General features: G+C 43.6%; 1 protein-coding gene across 1 annotated transcript in view; it reads left to right on the plus strand.

Annotated features, from left to right (window-relative positions):
- TRPC5 (transient receptor potential cation channel subfamily C member 5) overlaps positions 1-16614 on the plus strand; it is a 291668-nt gene that overhangs the window by 240989 nt on the left and 34065 nt on the right. The window contains exon 7 of the mRNA XM_081566414.1: positions 11121-11316. Within this exon, the coding sequence (XP_081422540.1) occupies positions 11121-11316 (196 nt within the window). The remainder of the gene's footprint in view (positions 1-11120; positions 11317-16614) is intronic.

The raw sequence follows: 16614 nt of genomic DNA on the forward strand, positions 1-16614 counted from the left end.
TGTGGAGATTTGGGGAGAGTGGGTGATCAGAGAATGCAGGGAAGCCTGCCCCCCATACCTTGCCCTATGCATATCTATCTGGCTGTTCCTGAGTTGTATCTTTTTATAATAGACCAGTAATCTAGTCATTTCAATGTTTCTCTGACTTTTGTCAGGCACTCTAGCAAATTAATCAAACCCAAGGAGAGGATTGTGGGGAGCTCCATCTAGAGCCAGCTGGTCCGAAGAATGGGGGACATCTGGGAAAACCGGAAAGGGGAGCAGTCTTGTGGGACTGGGCTCTTAGTCCGTGGAATCTGATGTTATTCCCCAGGAGTGTCAGAACTGACTGAGCTGGCTTGTAGGACACCCAACTGGTGTTGAAGAATTGGTAGTATGAGGGGAAAATATCTCCTCATTCCCACAGATGGGAATCGAGTTAAGAACCCCTTAGGTGGTATCAGAGAAATGGAGTTTGCTTGAACAGCCCTGGCTCATGGAAACATGGGGTTTGGGAAGAGAAAATATTAATAACTAAAAGGGCAGGTGGATGGTGAACTTTTGATTCCTAGATGGAGAGGAGACAGGCAAAGAGTAAGATGAGAGTCAGCTCAACTTCTGGGGTTACATTAAGGTTTCAGATGTACCAAGGCACCAAGCAGTGATTGGAAATATCTCTTATTCCCACTCGGGACACAGAAGACAGGTAATCACTCTCTGTCCGTGAGTCCACTGCCTCCGGTATGGAACCCCTGTGCCTTTTCTTTATAAATGCAACACCTACTTCTCTAGGACCTTTAAGCCTCCAGAATGGCTTTTATTTTCTGACAAATCACTTTTAGGGGAAGCAGACAAGAGAAAGAAAATAAGCACATGTCAGTAAACGTGTTAGGTTCTAGGAGCAGTCCTGAGCTTACACCAGACTCAGTGTCCTACACCTTGTCTATCTCTAGCCCCTGTTCTGGAGAGTGCCAGTCATCTGGTAATCATAGTCATGACCCCAAGGTCAGGAGGGATTCCTAGTTATTAAGATACAATTTTCCCCCTTAACTCTATAAACTAGGGCAGATCAATGGACTCAAACATTCTAGAAATGTGTTAAATAACAAAGGCCAAGGCGGGGGGGAGGTTTCTGCTTGGCCCCAAGTTGTACCAATAGAGAAAGGGGGAAAAAATGCTATGTAGCCAATCCTTATTATTGATCTCTAGCAACATTTCCTGAAATGGATGACAAATAACCATTCACATTCATGGGGATGTGAATAGACACGAAAGCAAGATTTTTGATTGCATGAGGTTTGGAAATTCTAGGAAAAATTTAAGTGAAAAGTGAAAGTGTTGGTTGCTCAGTTGTGTTGATTCTTTGTGATCGCATGGACTGTAGCCTACCAGGCTCCTGTGTCCATGGAATTCCCCAGGCAAGAATACTAGAGTGGGTTGCCATTCCCTTCTCTAGGGCATCTTCCCAACCCAGGGATCAAACCCAGGTCTCCCACACTGCAGGCAGATTCTTTACCTTCTGAGCTACCAGGGAAGCCCCTAGGATGAATTTAAGAAGGGCTTAAGCCACTGCAGGGCTTCTCAGAGACTTTCCATTGTGAATCTACAGTAAAGGGAGAGGTTTTTCCAAATCTATTTACCAACATGCTGTTCCAGTGAACAAAGTTTGGAAAATTTTGGCTCGTCCTGTGACCCATTTTCCAGCACCCACCCCCTCCACTAGGCCACACTCCCTGCTTCTCCTCCCAGAACTCAGGACAAAATCTTGGATGGGGAAACCAGACTTACGTGAAAGGGAAAAAGAAGCCAAAATGGGATGACAAACAGATAGCACCATTTTGGTGGAGCCAACCAAGAGTGGACAAAGGCAGCTGGTAACCTCTCTAGTGCCTCTTGACTAGAAACTGCTTCCTCTCTTGCATTACTCTAGAGATACAACTCACATCACCCTGTTTTCAATACAAAGAACAATTCTATAGTGGCTTGAGCACCAGGAGATGGTATCTGTTCCCATCAAAGCTTTCGACAGAGTTGCACACGTGAATGCAAGGCACATTCCAGGAGGCTAGGTCCCTGCCAATTACCCTCTCACGGGAACTCTGCTGAGGAAGTTTATGAAATGTCTCCTTATAAGTCAGTAGTGATTATTAACACCCCTGTTACCAACTGACATTTTGCTCCTATCACTTGCCCAGCAGGGATGATTGACAAGAATGGACACCTGTCGTACACAAAATTATATCTTGGGGTGTCAGGTATGAAGAAACATTGTCATGCTGGGACCAAAGCAGCAGTAATGTTACCTCAACTTCCCTTCTAGGTGTTGGTTTTTTTCCTCCACAGAGCTCTGATTCAGACTTCTGTTTTCCTTTAAATGCCTCAACTCAGGCATTTATAATACCTGCTAAAATACATGCTACTTAGACTGTCAGAAAGACTCCATTTTTAAAGAAGGGGAAAAGGGAGCCTGTGAACAGACCTGATGTAAACTATGGCATTTGCTTGTTGTCACCCTTTTCCTTCTGATTCTCTAGAGATGTTATTGTTATTCTTCAGCTTAAGAAAGAAAAGAACTTTCCTGGGTGCACAGTTTAGGGGGACATGGTTGTCCTTGGTGACAACTGCCTGACAGTACAGTTGGTAGTTTGAGTTCAGTATTCAATACTGGGGGTACCTGGCCTTCATCCACTGTTGAGAGCAATTGGGAAGGTACCCTCTGAGGGCATGAGACTTGGGAGAGAAACAGGGCGGAAGTGGCAAGAAGCTGACTTGGTGGTCCTCTTGTCCTTGTGAGGTCCTGGCCCTCAACTCTGGATGCCTCCTGAACACACCTGGCTGTTCCACACTGTTCCACAGGCCTCTCAAACACAACGTTCACAGATAAATTCCTTAGCTCTATGTCCCCGCACCAAATGCATCTCCCTTTTAATTCCTCATCTCATTAAAGGATACTAGATAGACTCCTAGGAGTCATCTAGGACTCTTCCTGTCTCTCTCAAGCAAAACATCCTATCTCACACTCAGCTTTGTCTACTTCCTAAATATCTCTTCAATCCATTCTCTGTGAAGACACACACACACACACACACACACACACACACACACACACACACACACACACACACACACACACACACACACACACACACTACTATCTTCCTTCAGGCATACATCATCTCTTCCCCAAACTGCTACACACTTAATTGGTCTCCCTGCCTCCAGTCTTGTGTCCCCTCAATTTCCCAACTGCTACACAGAAGTCTCTAAGTGCCAGTCTTATCTCGTCACCCTCTGGTCTCTTGCCTGCCTGGTATCAGTATCCTCTCCAGTGTAAAATTCACCACTTTCCTATAGTGCACAGGGCCCTGGAATCTGGATCCAACCTCTCCAGCCTTTCAGTCCTCTCCTCCATAGTCAACATCTTGCTCTTCCCAACTTCAGGAGAGCATGTTGGTCCTACAGTCCTTTGTACTTCGCATGCCATCCTCTTTGCCTGGAATGTCCATCCCTGCCTGGCTAGCCTGGACGACTCTCCCTGCCCCTTCAAGTGTCTGTCAAAGCCTGACCTGCTCTTTTAAGCCTATTCTTACCCATTTCGACCCCACTCTCAGTTACAGGCTCCTTCTGTGTTTCCCATGGCATTCTAAGGACATCTGCATTTTAAAAGGTAAACTATAATAATAAAGGTAATAGCAATAATAATAATGTAAGAAATACTCTATTTTAGTTGTGTGTTGCCTCTCTCACCCACCAGACTGAGACTCCCACTTTACAGGCCTTGCTCCCACCACAGAGGGGCCTAAGACATAAAGGAGTTCAACATGCCCATTGAACAACTAAGTGAAAGAATGAGTTCTAGTAGCAACCCTATCTTTAATTCTAGAAGATTCACTTTTCCTTCTGCCCTCCCTCGCATGGCTGAAGTATCTGGCCAGTTCTGTCACTCTGCTGATTACTTTGAACTTGCTGTCAGTGACAACCCTTGGCCTCTCTCCTCCCTTCTCATCCTGTACGTGGGCACTTGGCCAGAGAACAAAGCTCTACATTGATCCCTATTAAACTTCATCTTGTTAGTTCGAGCCCCTTGCTCCAGGCCATTGAAATCTTTCTGAATCTTGTTTCTGTCATCCAATTAGCTATTCCTCCCAATCTTGTGTCTTCTGAAGATCTAAGAAGCTTTCCACCTATTCTCATCCAAAGCATTGATAAAACTGTCATTCAGGCTTGGTATTCGCTGGGTAGAATATTGGGTGGCTCTTAAAATTACATTTATGAAATGTGTGGTTTTTAAAGACATAAAAATTATGTCCACTATAATTGCAACTAACATAGTTGTAACTAGATATGCAAATGAATGATAATCTATGAAGACAATAAAGAAATATGAAATTACAAGGTTGTATTTAGGTGGAAGGTTGATAATAGTCTTAAAAATAGCATTATTTACTGAGTGCTGGGTCCAGGCACTATTACAAAATGAGCTTGATATAAATTAATTCATTTAATCCTCACAATCCTCATAGTGCTATGAGGTAGGCACTACTATTATTATCCATTTTACAGATCAAGAAATTAGGGTACAAGGAAGTTAAACAGACTGTGCCCAGTCACACAGGTTGTAGTGGTAGAATCAGAACTTTAATCCAGGCATGCAAGTTCCAGGCTGTGTTTTTATCCAAGGGTGTAGGAGTAAAGACTGAGTTTGTAAAGTTATGTAAAATTAGTTGTATAAAGTTGCAATAATCATGGATACATGTAAAGCTAAAGAGGGCAGAGCCGTGACCTAGCAGGTCACTTAGGGCCTCGTTGTAGATCATCATCATTCATTTGCAGCTATTCCTACTTAATCAGTCGTGATTTCTTTACCCAAATTCAGCCCATATATTCCCTTCTTATTTATTTGGATACAAACTCAGTCCCCATCGAAGGCTCTTTTTTTGTTGTTGTTGTTCTGACCAGGTTTTAAAGGTCCTTACCGAGTATCTTCAACTTTTTCTCCTAAATTCAATTCATAGCCTTTCTACTATTATTATCACAAGATGGCGTGCCACTCATTCATACTTTCCTTACTTATGTGCTTCTACAATCTTTTATAGATTTACCTAACATTCATTCAGCAACTCCTACCTGCCAGGCAACGAGGATACTGAGTAAATGGCATCCTCATCATCCAGAAGCACATAGTCTAACAGAGAACACAAATAAACAGTTAGAATAGCTGCATTTTAATGCTTTTTGCTATGCCAAGCACTGTGCCAAGTGTGTTACATGCAGAACCTTACATGATAGAAAAAGGTGGTTAAATGCTTTGACTCCAGAGTCAAAAGAGCTGGGTACAAATACTACCTCTGCCACTTTCTGCCTGTGTGACCACTTTGTGCCTCAATTTTTTATCTGAAAAAAAAAGAATAGTAGCTACTTCATAGAGATATTTTGAGAATCAAGTATTACAATGCATGAGAAGCCTTTAGCACAGTGCCTGGTACACAGAGCACAATGAATGTTAGCAGTTACACCAGCCCCGAGCACCCTGTATCATGCATCAAAGATGGGGAGGGAGGTGGGAGGGGGGTTCTGGAAGGGGAACACATGTACACCCATGGTGGATTCATGTCAATGTATGGCAAAACCAATACAATATTGTAAAGTTAAAAAATAGATAAATAAACTAATTTAAAATAAAGAAAAAAAATGTTAGCAGTTAGTACTTATCCTACCAATGGCCATTTTAGAGATGAGGAAACTTGAAATTTAAAGAAGCCATGTGACTTTACCAAATTTTATAGTTAATATGTTTGTTTAGTGGCTAAGTTGTGTCCAACTCTTTTGCAACCCCCATGGACTGTAGCCCATCAGGCTCCTCTGTCCATGGGAGTTTCCAGGCAAGAATACTGGAGTGGGTTGCCATTTCCTTCTTCAGGGAATCTTCCCAACCTAGGGACTGAAGCCCACATCTTCTGTATGGACAGGTGGGTTTTTTTTACCACTGAGTCACCAGGAAAGCCCAATTAATACATACAGAAGTTTAAAGTTTGCTCTTAGCCACTCCCCTCTCCTCTATGTAGGAAGGCTAGGCTGCTACGGGAGAACAAAAGAGGAGCATCTGCCCCTACCTTGTAGGAAAGGAGTCAGTGGAGGCCTCTAGAAGAGCTGGGGCTTTAGCTGAGGCTGGCAGGTCAAACAAAAGTTGGGCAGAGAAGAAGACAGGATGGAAGTGGAGGCTACAGGTTGGGAGCATGGTAGGAGCATTCCAACCAGAGTCAGAAACTTGTCAAAGGCAGGTTGAAATAAGAAATTGCCAAGTCCAGTGAACTGCAAAATGGGTAGGGATGACCAAGAGATGACTATGCCTTTGCTCCCTGTGGGTTATCAGCACAACTTGGCACTGCTTTTTCCCAAGGAGCCTTTCTCTTCCAATACATCCTGCACTTCTTCACTGATCAGAGTGAAATGCTGAGGGGTCAATCTTTACACTCCTTCTACCTTTGGAAAGCGGAGAAGGTAATGACACCCCACTCCAGTACTCTTGGCTGGAAAATCCCATGGACGGAGGAGCCTGGTAGGCTGCAGTCCATGGGGTTGCCACAAGTCAGACACGACTGAGCGACTTCACTTTCACTTTCATGCACTGGAGAAGGAAATGGCAACCCACTCCAGTGTTCTTGCCTGGAGAATCCCAGGGATGGGGGAGCCTGGTGGGCTGCCATCTATGGGGTTGCACAGAGTCGGACACGACTGAAGCGACTTAGCAGCAGCAGCAGCACCTTTGGAAAGATGAACTCATCTCAAAGATGAGACTTTCAGCAAGTGTCATGAGGACCATAGTTCTTATCTCTATTCTACCAAGTCTCTCTTTGCTTCATGATCTATTAATATTTATGGATGGTTCCCAACATGCACAAATCCCCTCTTAACTAGCTGGTAGGGATTTGTCTTGCAAGCAGTTAATATCAAGTCTTCTTGAATCTCTGTATCTTCAATTTGTGCCCCTTCTTGAGTCAGCAAGTTCTGTATACTTGTTGACTCTCTGCTAAATGAAAATGGACTCACTGTTTTCTCTGAAGTCATCGCCTTTAATATCAAAATAGTATTCTTTTGGCATTTAGGATTCTAGGCTTTGGTCAACAAGTCTTTCCATCCCTGTGATGATTGTGTTATGGACCTGACCACCACATAATGGTCCCCTAGGTCAAGAATTCAATTGAGTCTAGAAGCCATGGAGCTTCGTATAGATCTCTCACCAGAATGTTCTTTTCTACCCCAAATGTCAATCACCCATTTTACCTGGGCATGCCATTCAATAAGACATATTCTCCTAATGGCCAGACTGTATCATGACATTTTGTGCCCCATGTCAAGGGCATTTTCACTAACAACCACCAAAACCTAAGGAACAATCTTGTCCCCTTTCCTTATCTGTTATACAATCATACCTCTAGGGTCTCCCTGACTAGAATATCACCACAGTTTGCTGCTGCTGCTAAGTCGCTTTAGTTGTGTCCGACTCTGTGCGACCCCATAGACAGCAGCCCACCAGGCTCTGCCGTCCCTGGGATTCTCCAGGCAAGAATACTGGAGTGGGTTGCCATTTCCTTCTCCAGTGCATGAAAGGGAAAAGTGAAAGTGAAGTCGCTCAGTCGTGTCTGACTCTTAGCAACCCCATGGACTGTAGCCTACCAGGCTCCTCCGTCCATGGGATTTTCCAGGCAAGAGTACTGGAGTGGGGTGCCATTGCCTTCTCCGCACCACAGTTTAGGACAGATTTTAAATGCCTGGACTTTCACTTTTAGGAATCTTTGTATCAGTCATTGGAATGGCTAGTAGTAAACTTTCCACTTAAGCATTAACCATTACAATTTTAATTGTTATGGGGCTGGGGGTGGAGGTGGAGAAGGCAATGGCACCCCACTCCAGTACTCTTGCCTGGAAAATCCCATGGACCAGCCTGGTAGGCTATAGTCCATGGGGTTGCTAAGAGTCGGACATGACTGAGCGACTTCACTTTCACTTTTCACTTTCATGCATTGGAGAAGGCAATGGCAACCCACTCCAGTGTTCTTGCCTGGAGAATCCCATGGACGGTGGAGCCGGGTGGGCTGCCGTCTATGGGGTCACACAGAGTTGGACATGACTGAAGTGACTTAGCAGCAGCAGGGGGTGGAGGAGAGTAACATCATCCATTCTGGAGAAGCAACCAATGAAGTGAGACTTTGCCAGCACATTGATGACATATTTTCCCTGGCTTGTTGTCAGTCATGTAATCAACAAACACTTTGTGAATGTTTTCTATAGTCAAAGACACTCAACTTCCAGAGATTCTTGTCCTTCAATGTCATTCCTATTTGCTGCAGCTGTTCCTATTTTTCTAAGCCCTATATTCTCTGGCTTTTGTTATCCAGCTGCTGGGCTAGCTTCTTATGCCATTGCTGGCCTCCTGCCTGCCCTGACTTCTAATGGACACTGCTAGGTCCTAGATAGGGCTTCATAGGAGAATCAGATTCCTGCATCCTGCATCTTTTCCATTTCTGACACTCTGTCTGGCTATGTGACATATTGTATTGCTTGGCCCTGACTTGTAGAGTCTCCTGGAAATTCATATCCTATAATAGGTCTGACTTGCCATATTCTAGTTCTTGTTCTCTGGCCCCTGAAGTCCAGACTCTCATCTTACTGTTGACTTTCAAATGTTTCACCATCTGGCACTTACTTTCATCAAACAAAAAAAGATTTCTTCCTTCTTGGCTAGCTCTCAAGTAATATGATACTGAAAGGATAGTGGGAGCTATCCACTATGATTAGAAAAGAGCCATTTAACAGATGAAAAAAGGGCCACATGAATGTCCCAAAGGAGGTCACCTGAGAATCAGGCCAGTGCAGAGCACAAGCTTCATCAAAATGAACTAACCCTCGCTGTGAAACCCTCGCCTACTGAACATGCAATTGTCAACAGGTTGGGAGTCTTCTAAACCTTAATCTAGTTATAACAGTAGTATGTATTAATAATATGTCTTCAATCATGTATTCAACAAATATAGTGCTGCTCAGTAGCTTGAGTCATGTTTGACTCTTTGCAATCCCATGGACTGTAGCTTGCCAGGCTCCTCTGTCCATGGGTTTTCTAAGCAAGAATACTGGAGTGGGTTGCCATGCCCTACTCCAGGGGATCTTCTCGACCCAGGGATTGAACCCACATCTCTTACATCCCCTGCATTGGCAGGCGGGTTCCTTACCAATAGTGCCACATGGGAAGCCTATTATATGCCAGCTACATAGTAGCTGTATGCCTGTCTCTTTTCTCACAGAGCTTACTTTCTGGTGGAGATGATAGAAAATCAACATAGAAACAAAATTTACTTAATAACATAATTTTAGAGAGTTTTAAATGCTACCAAAACTCTGAAACAAGAAAACAGGATAGAGAGTAACTGGTGGGCCTACTTTAGGTGGAGTGACACTGGGGAGTCTGTCTAACTAAGTGACGATTGAGCTGAGACCTCAGTGATGACAAGGAGACAGCCATGCAGAGATGAGGGGAAGAGCACTCCCAGAGGAAATCCTGAAGACACTGCCCATGTATAACCCCCAAATGAACCCAAGAACCTGTCTGTAAGCTGCTCAAAATACACTGGGCTATAAAAACAACACATTTTTAGCCTTTCAAGAATTGAAAAGTTACATTCATTCTCAAAGTCATATTTCTTGACTTCTCTGCCTCTTTCGTGTGCTGGAGAAATGATTGGTTAGTGCCCGCACAGGAGCTGGCTGCTTTGTATTGATATATGCACAAATTTCTGAACTTGATGCAAAAGAAAACCTGGACGCCCAAAACATATCCTTGCAAAAGTTACATATTAATATTTGGATGTGGAGACTATGAGAAGAAACAGTAATTTATGAAGCTATCCAATATAGAATAATGCAGTGGTTTGTGGAGGTCAGAAGTATCTGGATTTGAATTCTGGCTCAGCACTTATAGCTTGGTCAAATTATTCAATCTCTGAACATTTTTCCTCAGCAGTAACAATAACAATCTTATAGGAATCATAATGTTAGTATATGTAAAATGTCTAGTATGCTTTTATGGTTCTTCCCTGGTGGATCAGATGGTAAAGAATCCGCCTGCAATGCAGGAGACCCTGGTTTGATCTCTGGGTCAGGAAGATCCCCTGGAGAACAGAATGGCTACACACTCCAGTATTCTTGCCTGAAGAATTCCATGGACAGAGGAACCTGGCGGGCTACAGTCCATGGGGTTGCAAAGAGTCAGACACAACTGAGCGACTAACACAACACAAATGCTTTTATAGTAAATTCTCAGTAATTGTTAGCTGCTGCTAAGTTGCTTCAGTCGTCTCCGATTCTGTGCAACCCCATAGACGGCAGCTCACCAGGCTCCGCCGTCCCTAGGATTCTCCAGGCAAGAATAATGGAGTGGGTTGCCATTTCCTTCTCCAGTGCATTAAAGGGAAAAGTGAAAGTGAAGTCGCTCAGTCGTGTCCGACTCTTAGCGACCCCATGGACTGCAGCCTACCAGGCTCCTCCGTCCATGGGATTTTCCAGGCAAGAGTACTGGAGTGGGGTGCCATTGTTAGCTAATATATCATTAAAAACAATTCATATAAACTTTCTTTCAAGAATCCTCAAGCTACTCTACTGAGCTTAGCACCATTCTGGGCCCTGTGGGAACCACAAAAGAAGTATCAGAAATGGTTTAAGTTGCTCATGTTCACTTAGCTGGCAAATATCAGAGCTGTTTTTAACCCAGGGCAGTCTAACCAAGTACCGTACGTATTCTTAGCCATTGCACTCCTGCCTCTATGTAATTAGAAAGGTGGTAAGTCACATGGTCTGAAGATAAAGAAGAAAGTTTGGTGGAGGAAGTAGTGCTTGAAATAAGTCTTGGAAAATTAAAGGTTCTGTGTAGATTGAGAAGGAGATGATATTCCAGGTGGAAGGGCAAGGCATAAGACATAGAAGTGGGAACAAACAGACTTGGGTGGATTGTGCTGGAGAAGAGACCAAAATACGTGAGATCATCAGTCTACCTGCTGGGATGCAACTTCTTTATTAATTAATGAAGCACTTTTTTGCTTTTTTCTTGCTCCTCCTCGAGAACTAACCTTCTCTTTGATCTCTTTTAGGCTCTTTGAAACCCTTCAGTCCCTCTTCTGGTCTGTGTTTGGCCTTTTAAATCTCTATGTCACCAATGTGAAAGCCAGACATGAGTTCACAGAGTTTGTGGGAGCAACCATGTTTGGGACATACAATGTCATCTCCCTGGTAGTGCTGCTGAACATGCTGATTGCCATGATGAACAACTCCTACCAGCTTATTGCTGTAAGTCACTTTGTTCTACAAGGCAGCGGGTAGGGGGGGTGGGTACCTTGGTTTCAGGAGTGGTCACAGTGGCCTGGAGCCCATTGAAAACTCAAGGAAACAGTACATCTGCCTTAGTTATTTTACACTAGCTTTTCTAGTTATTAGATTGAATTATTTCTTTCTATGGCAACTCAGTTTGGACTGTTAGTCCTCTGAATCTTAGTAATCTAGAAGATGTTCTAGTGAATAAGAGTTTCTGGTTACCTGTTAAAATTATGTTTAAATCTCTGAATCCATTTTCTTGCCTTGGTAAGAAGAGCTCAGGAGGTATGAGCAGTTTGGCTACAACATGTCCCCTTACTAATCCCTAGGGTTGATTGAGCTGATCCATTTCTCAGGCAGGAGGGAGGGCTTTATCTCCATCTTCACTGTAGATATCTTGCTCCCAAAACTGAGCAGTCTATTTATTGCCAAGGACAACTTTCTCAGAGAGTGGTAATTTTTTTTTTTTATCAAAAATATATGAGTGACTACAGTCCACTGTGAGATACTCTGAAGTAGAGTTCTATGGCTGAATCTTTTTTTTTGACCATCATATTATCATTTGGATCAGTAGTGTTTATTACTCTAAACTAAAAATGGTGAAGGTATAGGATATGGGATCAGTGCAAGCCCTGCCTTGATTTTTGATGTCAAAATAAATATCTAACCTTAGCTTATTTTCTTATGATTTCTAAAAATGCAAGTGTTAGCAAAGAAATTCTGGCTACTTGAGGTCCTGTTTAATTAGATATCAGTGAATTTGGATGTTTAGTTGTAAACATAAATACCACATTTTCTTTATTCATCCACATATCAATGGATGGCTCAGTGATAAAGAATATATCTGCCAATACAGGAGATGTGGGTTTGATCCCCACGGTCAGGAAGACCCCCTGGAACAGGAAACGGCAACCCACTCCAGTATTCTTGCCTGGGAAAGCCCATGGACAGAGGAGCTTGGTGGGCTACAGTCCATGGGGTCCCAAAAGAGTCAGATATGACTTAGCAACTAAACAACGACAACATCAATGGACACTTAGGTTGTTTCCATATCTTGGCTATAGTGAATAATGTTGCAATGAACATGGAGGTGCAGATATCCCCCCCTTCAAGATAGTGATTTCATTTCCTTCAGATAAATACACAGAAGTACTATTTCCAGATCATATGGTAGTTCTACTTCTAATTTTTTGAGGAAACTCCATGCTGTTTTCCATAGTGGCTATAACAATTTACATTCCCATTAACTGAACACCATGGTTCCCTTTTCTCCATTCCCTCACCACTACTTGTTATTTTTATTTTTATAATAGCCATCCTAATTGGTATGAGGTGATATCTCACTGTTGGTCTTGATTTATATTTCCCTGATGAAGAATGATGTTGAGCAACTTTTTATGTACCTGTTGGCCATTTGCATGTCTGACTCAATGGTCTTTAATATCCCTGCCAGCTCTGATTCTATCAGTCTGAGTGTCTATAGATGAACAGCTCTCAAGGTCCTTTCTAGCTTGAAATTCTCTCCATCTGTTGCTTTTGAAATGAAATATAGTTTGTTTTCTCTCTCTCTCTCCCCTCCAAACCCAACTAAACCAACAACTCTGAAACAGTCTATGCTCACTCCTAACCTGTCTCTATAAGGGAGAAAGGCATATAGAATATCAAGGGTTTATTTTTCCACCACTGTGCCTATTACCCAAACCCCCTACCCCTACCAAAGATGGCCATATTTGTGCTGAGGCATTTGTCATTTTCTCCCTGGGCGTCTTGCAGCTGATTGCTCCTAATGGCAGAGAAAAAGGGAGATATTTTCTTGTCACCTAATGCAGGGCTGTGATGTTTTTCACTGAGTTTGGTGACATTTTGCTAGGGCGGGTAGAAATCTTCAACTTCAGCTCTCTTGTCAGCACCTGCTGGTAGTTAAGTTGTGTTTCAATGCCGCCTACTGCTGCACCTGAAGAAAACAACTCAGCTTGAGAGAGAGCTGCAGGTGGGGCTTGCAGGGAGATGTCCTTAATAGGGTTTATACCATTTAAAGTCATAGTCAACGATCCTGAATACTACCTGCTGCTTTGAGATCCTCTGTAAATGTGTCTTTACCATTTGGAACTGGCTCCAATGGGATCCTGATTCCAAAAATATCTGGTTCTGTTTACATGGTAAAGACCAGCAAGTAGATTTGATTTCACTTGCCACATCTCCACTTCAGCAGGGAACGCAGTCTTTAGAAAGGCCTAGACATGGGGGAAAGGTTACAAGAAAGGAAGCCACTGAAGACAAATCTCTCCTACTTCAAAAGGTGACACAGGGCTTTCCTGGTTGTCCGGTGGTTAAGAATCCAACTACCAATACAGGGGACATGGGTTCAATCCTTGGTTCTGGAAGATCCCACACGCCGCGAGGCAACTAAGCCCATGCACCACAACTACTGAGCTTATGCCCTAGAGCCGGTGAGTCACAACTACTGAAGACCATGCACTCTAGAGCCCATGTTCCAAAAGAGAAGCCATCACAATGAGAAGTCCATACACTGCAACAAAGAGTAGCCCCCTGCTTGCCACAACTAGAGAAAGAAGCCTGCCTGCAGCAATGAAGACTCAGCACAGCCAAAAAAAAAAAAAAAACAAGGAAGCACAGACTGACTCAGTCTAAGTAGACACTCAGTTGTTGACATACTTCACTGTGAATCTGTGATGTATGAGCACCACAGCACACCACAGCTGTGCTCTGTGGTCTCAGCCAACATCAGCAAGTGAAGCTGGCCATGTTGTATATTATTATTATTATTAGTGTTGTTTTCAGTCAGCCGTGATTTACTTTCCTCCCTTTATTATCTCTCCTCGAGCCACTCATTTTCCTCTGTGACACTTCCTTCAACACACCCACCTTGTCACTGCTGTGCCTGATGTGTACGCTCACGGACGGTTCCATCAAGTGAAACTGTCCTTGATACCTTTTTCATCAAATTCACCCATGTAAAAATATTAGGTGGGAGAAACAGACCAGTCCCACCAAAGTCATTTAACTTAGGCCCTCTTCCTACCCCAACTCACCCACAGGAGTCATGTCTGTTGCCTGAGATGGGTCCTCACAAAATATGAGGCTCATGGTGAGCTATGATCAAGCTTCGCTTGGCAAGTTAATAAGAAGCCTGGGTTTCTTTGACTGCTGTGAAGTGTGCAAGCTAATGGTGAGAGCAAGTCCACAGCACTTGCCTCACTGAGCCACACCTGCTGGGGAGAGGCCATACACATGGGATTGGTTATCTGCCTTGGAGTGGCAGCGTTTGGAGGCTCAGATGATGGATGAACTCTCCCACTGCATAAGACAGCCATGCAAATAGAGACATTCATCAGAAAAAAAAACAAACAAACAGAAAAACAAATGTGGTGGCACAGAAACAGCACGCAAGGCTGGAAGGGGCCACTGCACACCATGGAAGGATGCAGGAAGGCAGGCGGTGTCCCCACCTTCCCCTGATCATCCAAGACCAACCTCAGACTCTCTGAACTCAGAAAAGAAGGCAGCACTTCACACACTATGGAGCAGATAAACAACTGCTAGGCATGGATATGCTATCCCCAATTATTAAAATATTAAAGAATTTTCATACCAGTTGGTAAATAGCTACAGCTCTGGCTATTGCCTCTGGGATGCCTCCAGGCCACTCCACAATCCTGCAAGTAAAGGGTAACACCTGGAGAAGCAGGTATTCTCCACGCCCCTACTCCAGGGCTATTGTTGACATACATTCTGATAGGTTAGTTTTTCAAACAGCTGATTATTGTGGGGGGCACAAGGCTAAAATGCTGCCTCAAGATTTCCCACCCTAATCATTAGGACCATGACTATGATGAGATAGCACACCTCTGATTACATTGCATTACATGGCAAAAGGGGTTTTGCAGATATAATTAAGGTTACCACATAGGAAGAGTATCCAGGTGGGCCTAATCTCATCTAATTAGTCTTTTAAAAGCAGAAGAGAATGTCAGAGGTTTGAAGCACATGGAGGATTTGGTGTGTCATTGCTGGCTTGAAGATGGAGGGAACCATGTAGTAAAAAATATGAGTGGTGTTTAGGAGATGAGTATGGCCCCCACTTGACAGCCTGCGTACAAATGGGGACCACAGTCGTCATACCACAAGGAAATAAATTCTGCCAACAACATAAATGAACTTGAGACAGATTCGTCTCCAGAGTCTCCAGATAACAGCTGAGTTATGCTAACACCTTGATTTCAGCCTTGGGAAGGCCAATGTGACGGGAGTGGAGTACACAAAGGGGAGACAAGTTGGAGATGAGGTCATGGAGGTGAAGGACAGGTCAGGTAGGGCCTGATCGACCTTTGTGAAGACTTTGGTTTCTTCTCTGAGTGAAATGGGGAGCTGTGGGAGGGTTTTAAACAGAGGAGGAGGTACATGATGGGAGTTGGACCATAAAGAAGGCTGAGCACCAAAGAACTGATGCTTTTGAATTGTGGTGCTGGAGAAGATGCTTGAGACTCCCTTGGACTGCAAGGAGATCAAACCAATCAATCCTAAAGGAAATCAGTCCTGAATATTCATTGGAAGGACTGATGCTGAGGCTCCAGTACTTTGGCCACCTGACGTGAAGAGCTGACTCCTTGGAAAAGACCCTGATGCCGGGGAAGATTGAGGGCAGAAGAAGTGGGCAACAGAGGACGAGATGGTTGGATGGCATCACCAACTCAGTGAACATGAATTTGAGCAAGCTCTGAGAGATAGTGAAGGACAAGGAAACCTGGCATCCTGCAGTTTATGGGGTCACAAAGAGTCAGACACAACTTAGTGACTGAACAACAACAATGTGATCTAACTGGCATTTTAATAAGATTGCTGTGGCTAATTGAGAAGAGATGGAATGGTACAGGGACAGAGACAAATTATGAGACCATTGCATTGACCACATAAGAGCTGTTGGTGGCTTAGACAAGGGTGGTCATGATGGACACAATGAGAAGTGACACTTCATCAACATAACTGTGTACTCTTAGTACCCAAGAACTGTTAAGAAAACCGAATAAAACAGCAACACTGCCAGCCAAGTCACCTAAGGGATGGTATATCCTCCTCCCAGGTGAAGAAGCTGTTCAATTCAAGTTGTAGAAATTTTATAACATTGGAGTCAAATTTTTATAACTGTCTGTTCCCTTTGGGATGCCCTCAAGCAATCTAGATACCAATTTTTATCCTTGCTGCTTAGACTTTTCCCTATTGCTAAACCATTGTCTGGAATCTGATCAGAAATTG

The sequence above is a fragment of the Giraffa tippelskirchi genome, chromosome X (genome assembly GCF_054371585.1).
Source record: "Giraffa tippelskirchi isolate mGirTip1 chromosome X, T2T-mGirTip1v1.2.pri, whole genome shotgun sequence".
Classification (NCBI taxonomy): Eukaryota; Metazoa; Chordata; class Mammalia; order Artiodactyla; family Giraffidae; genus Giraffa; species Giraffa tippelskirchi.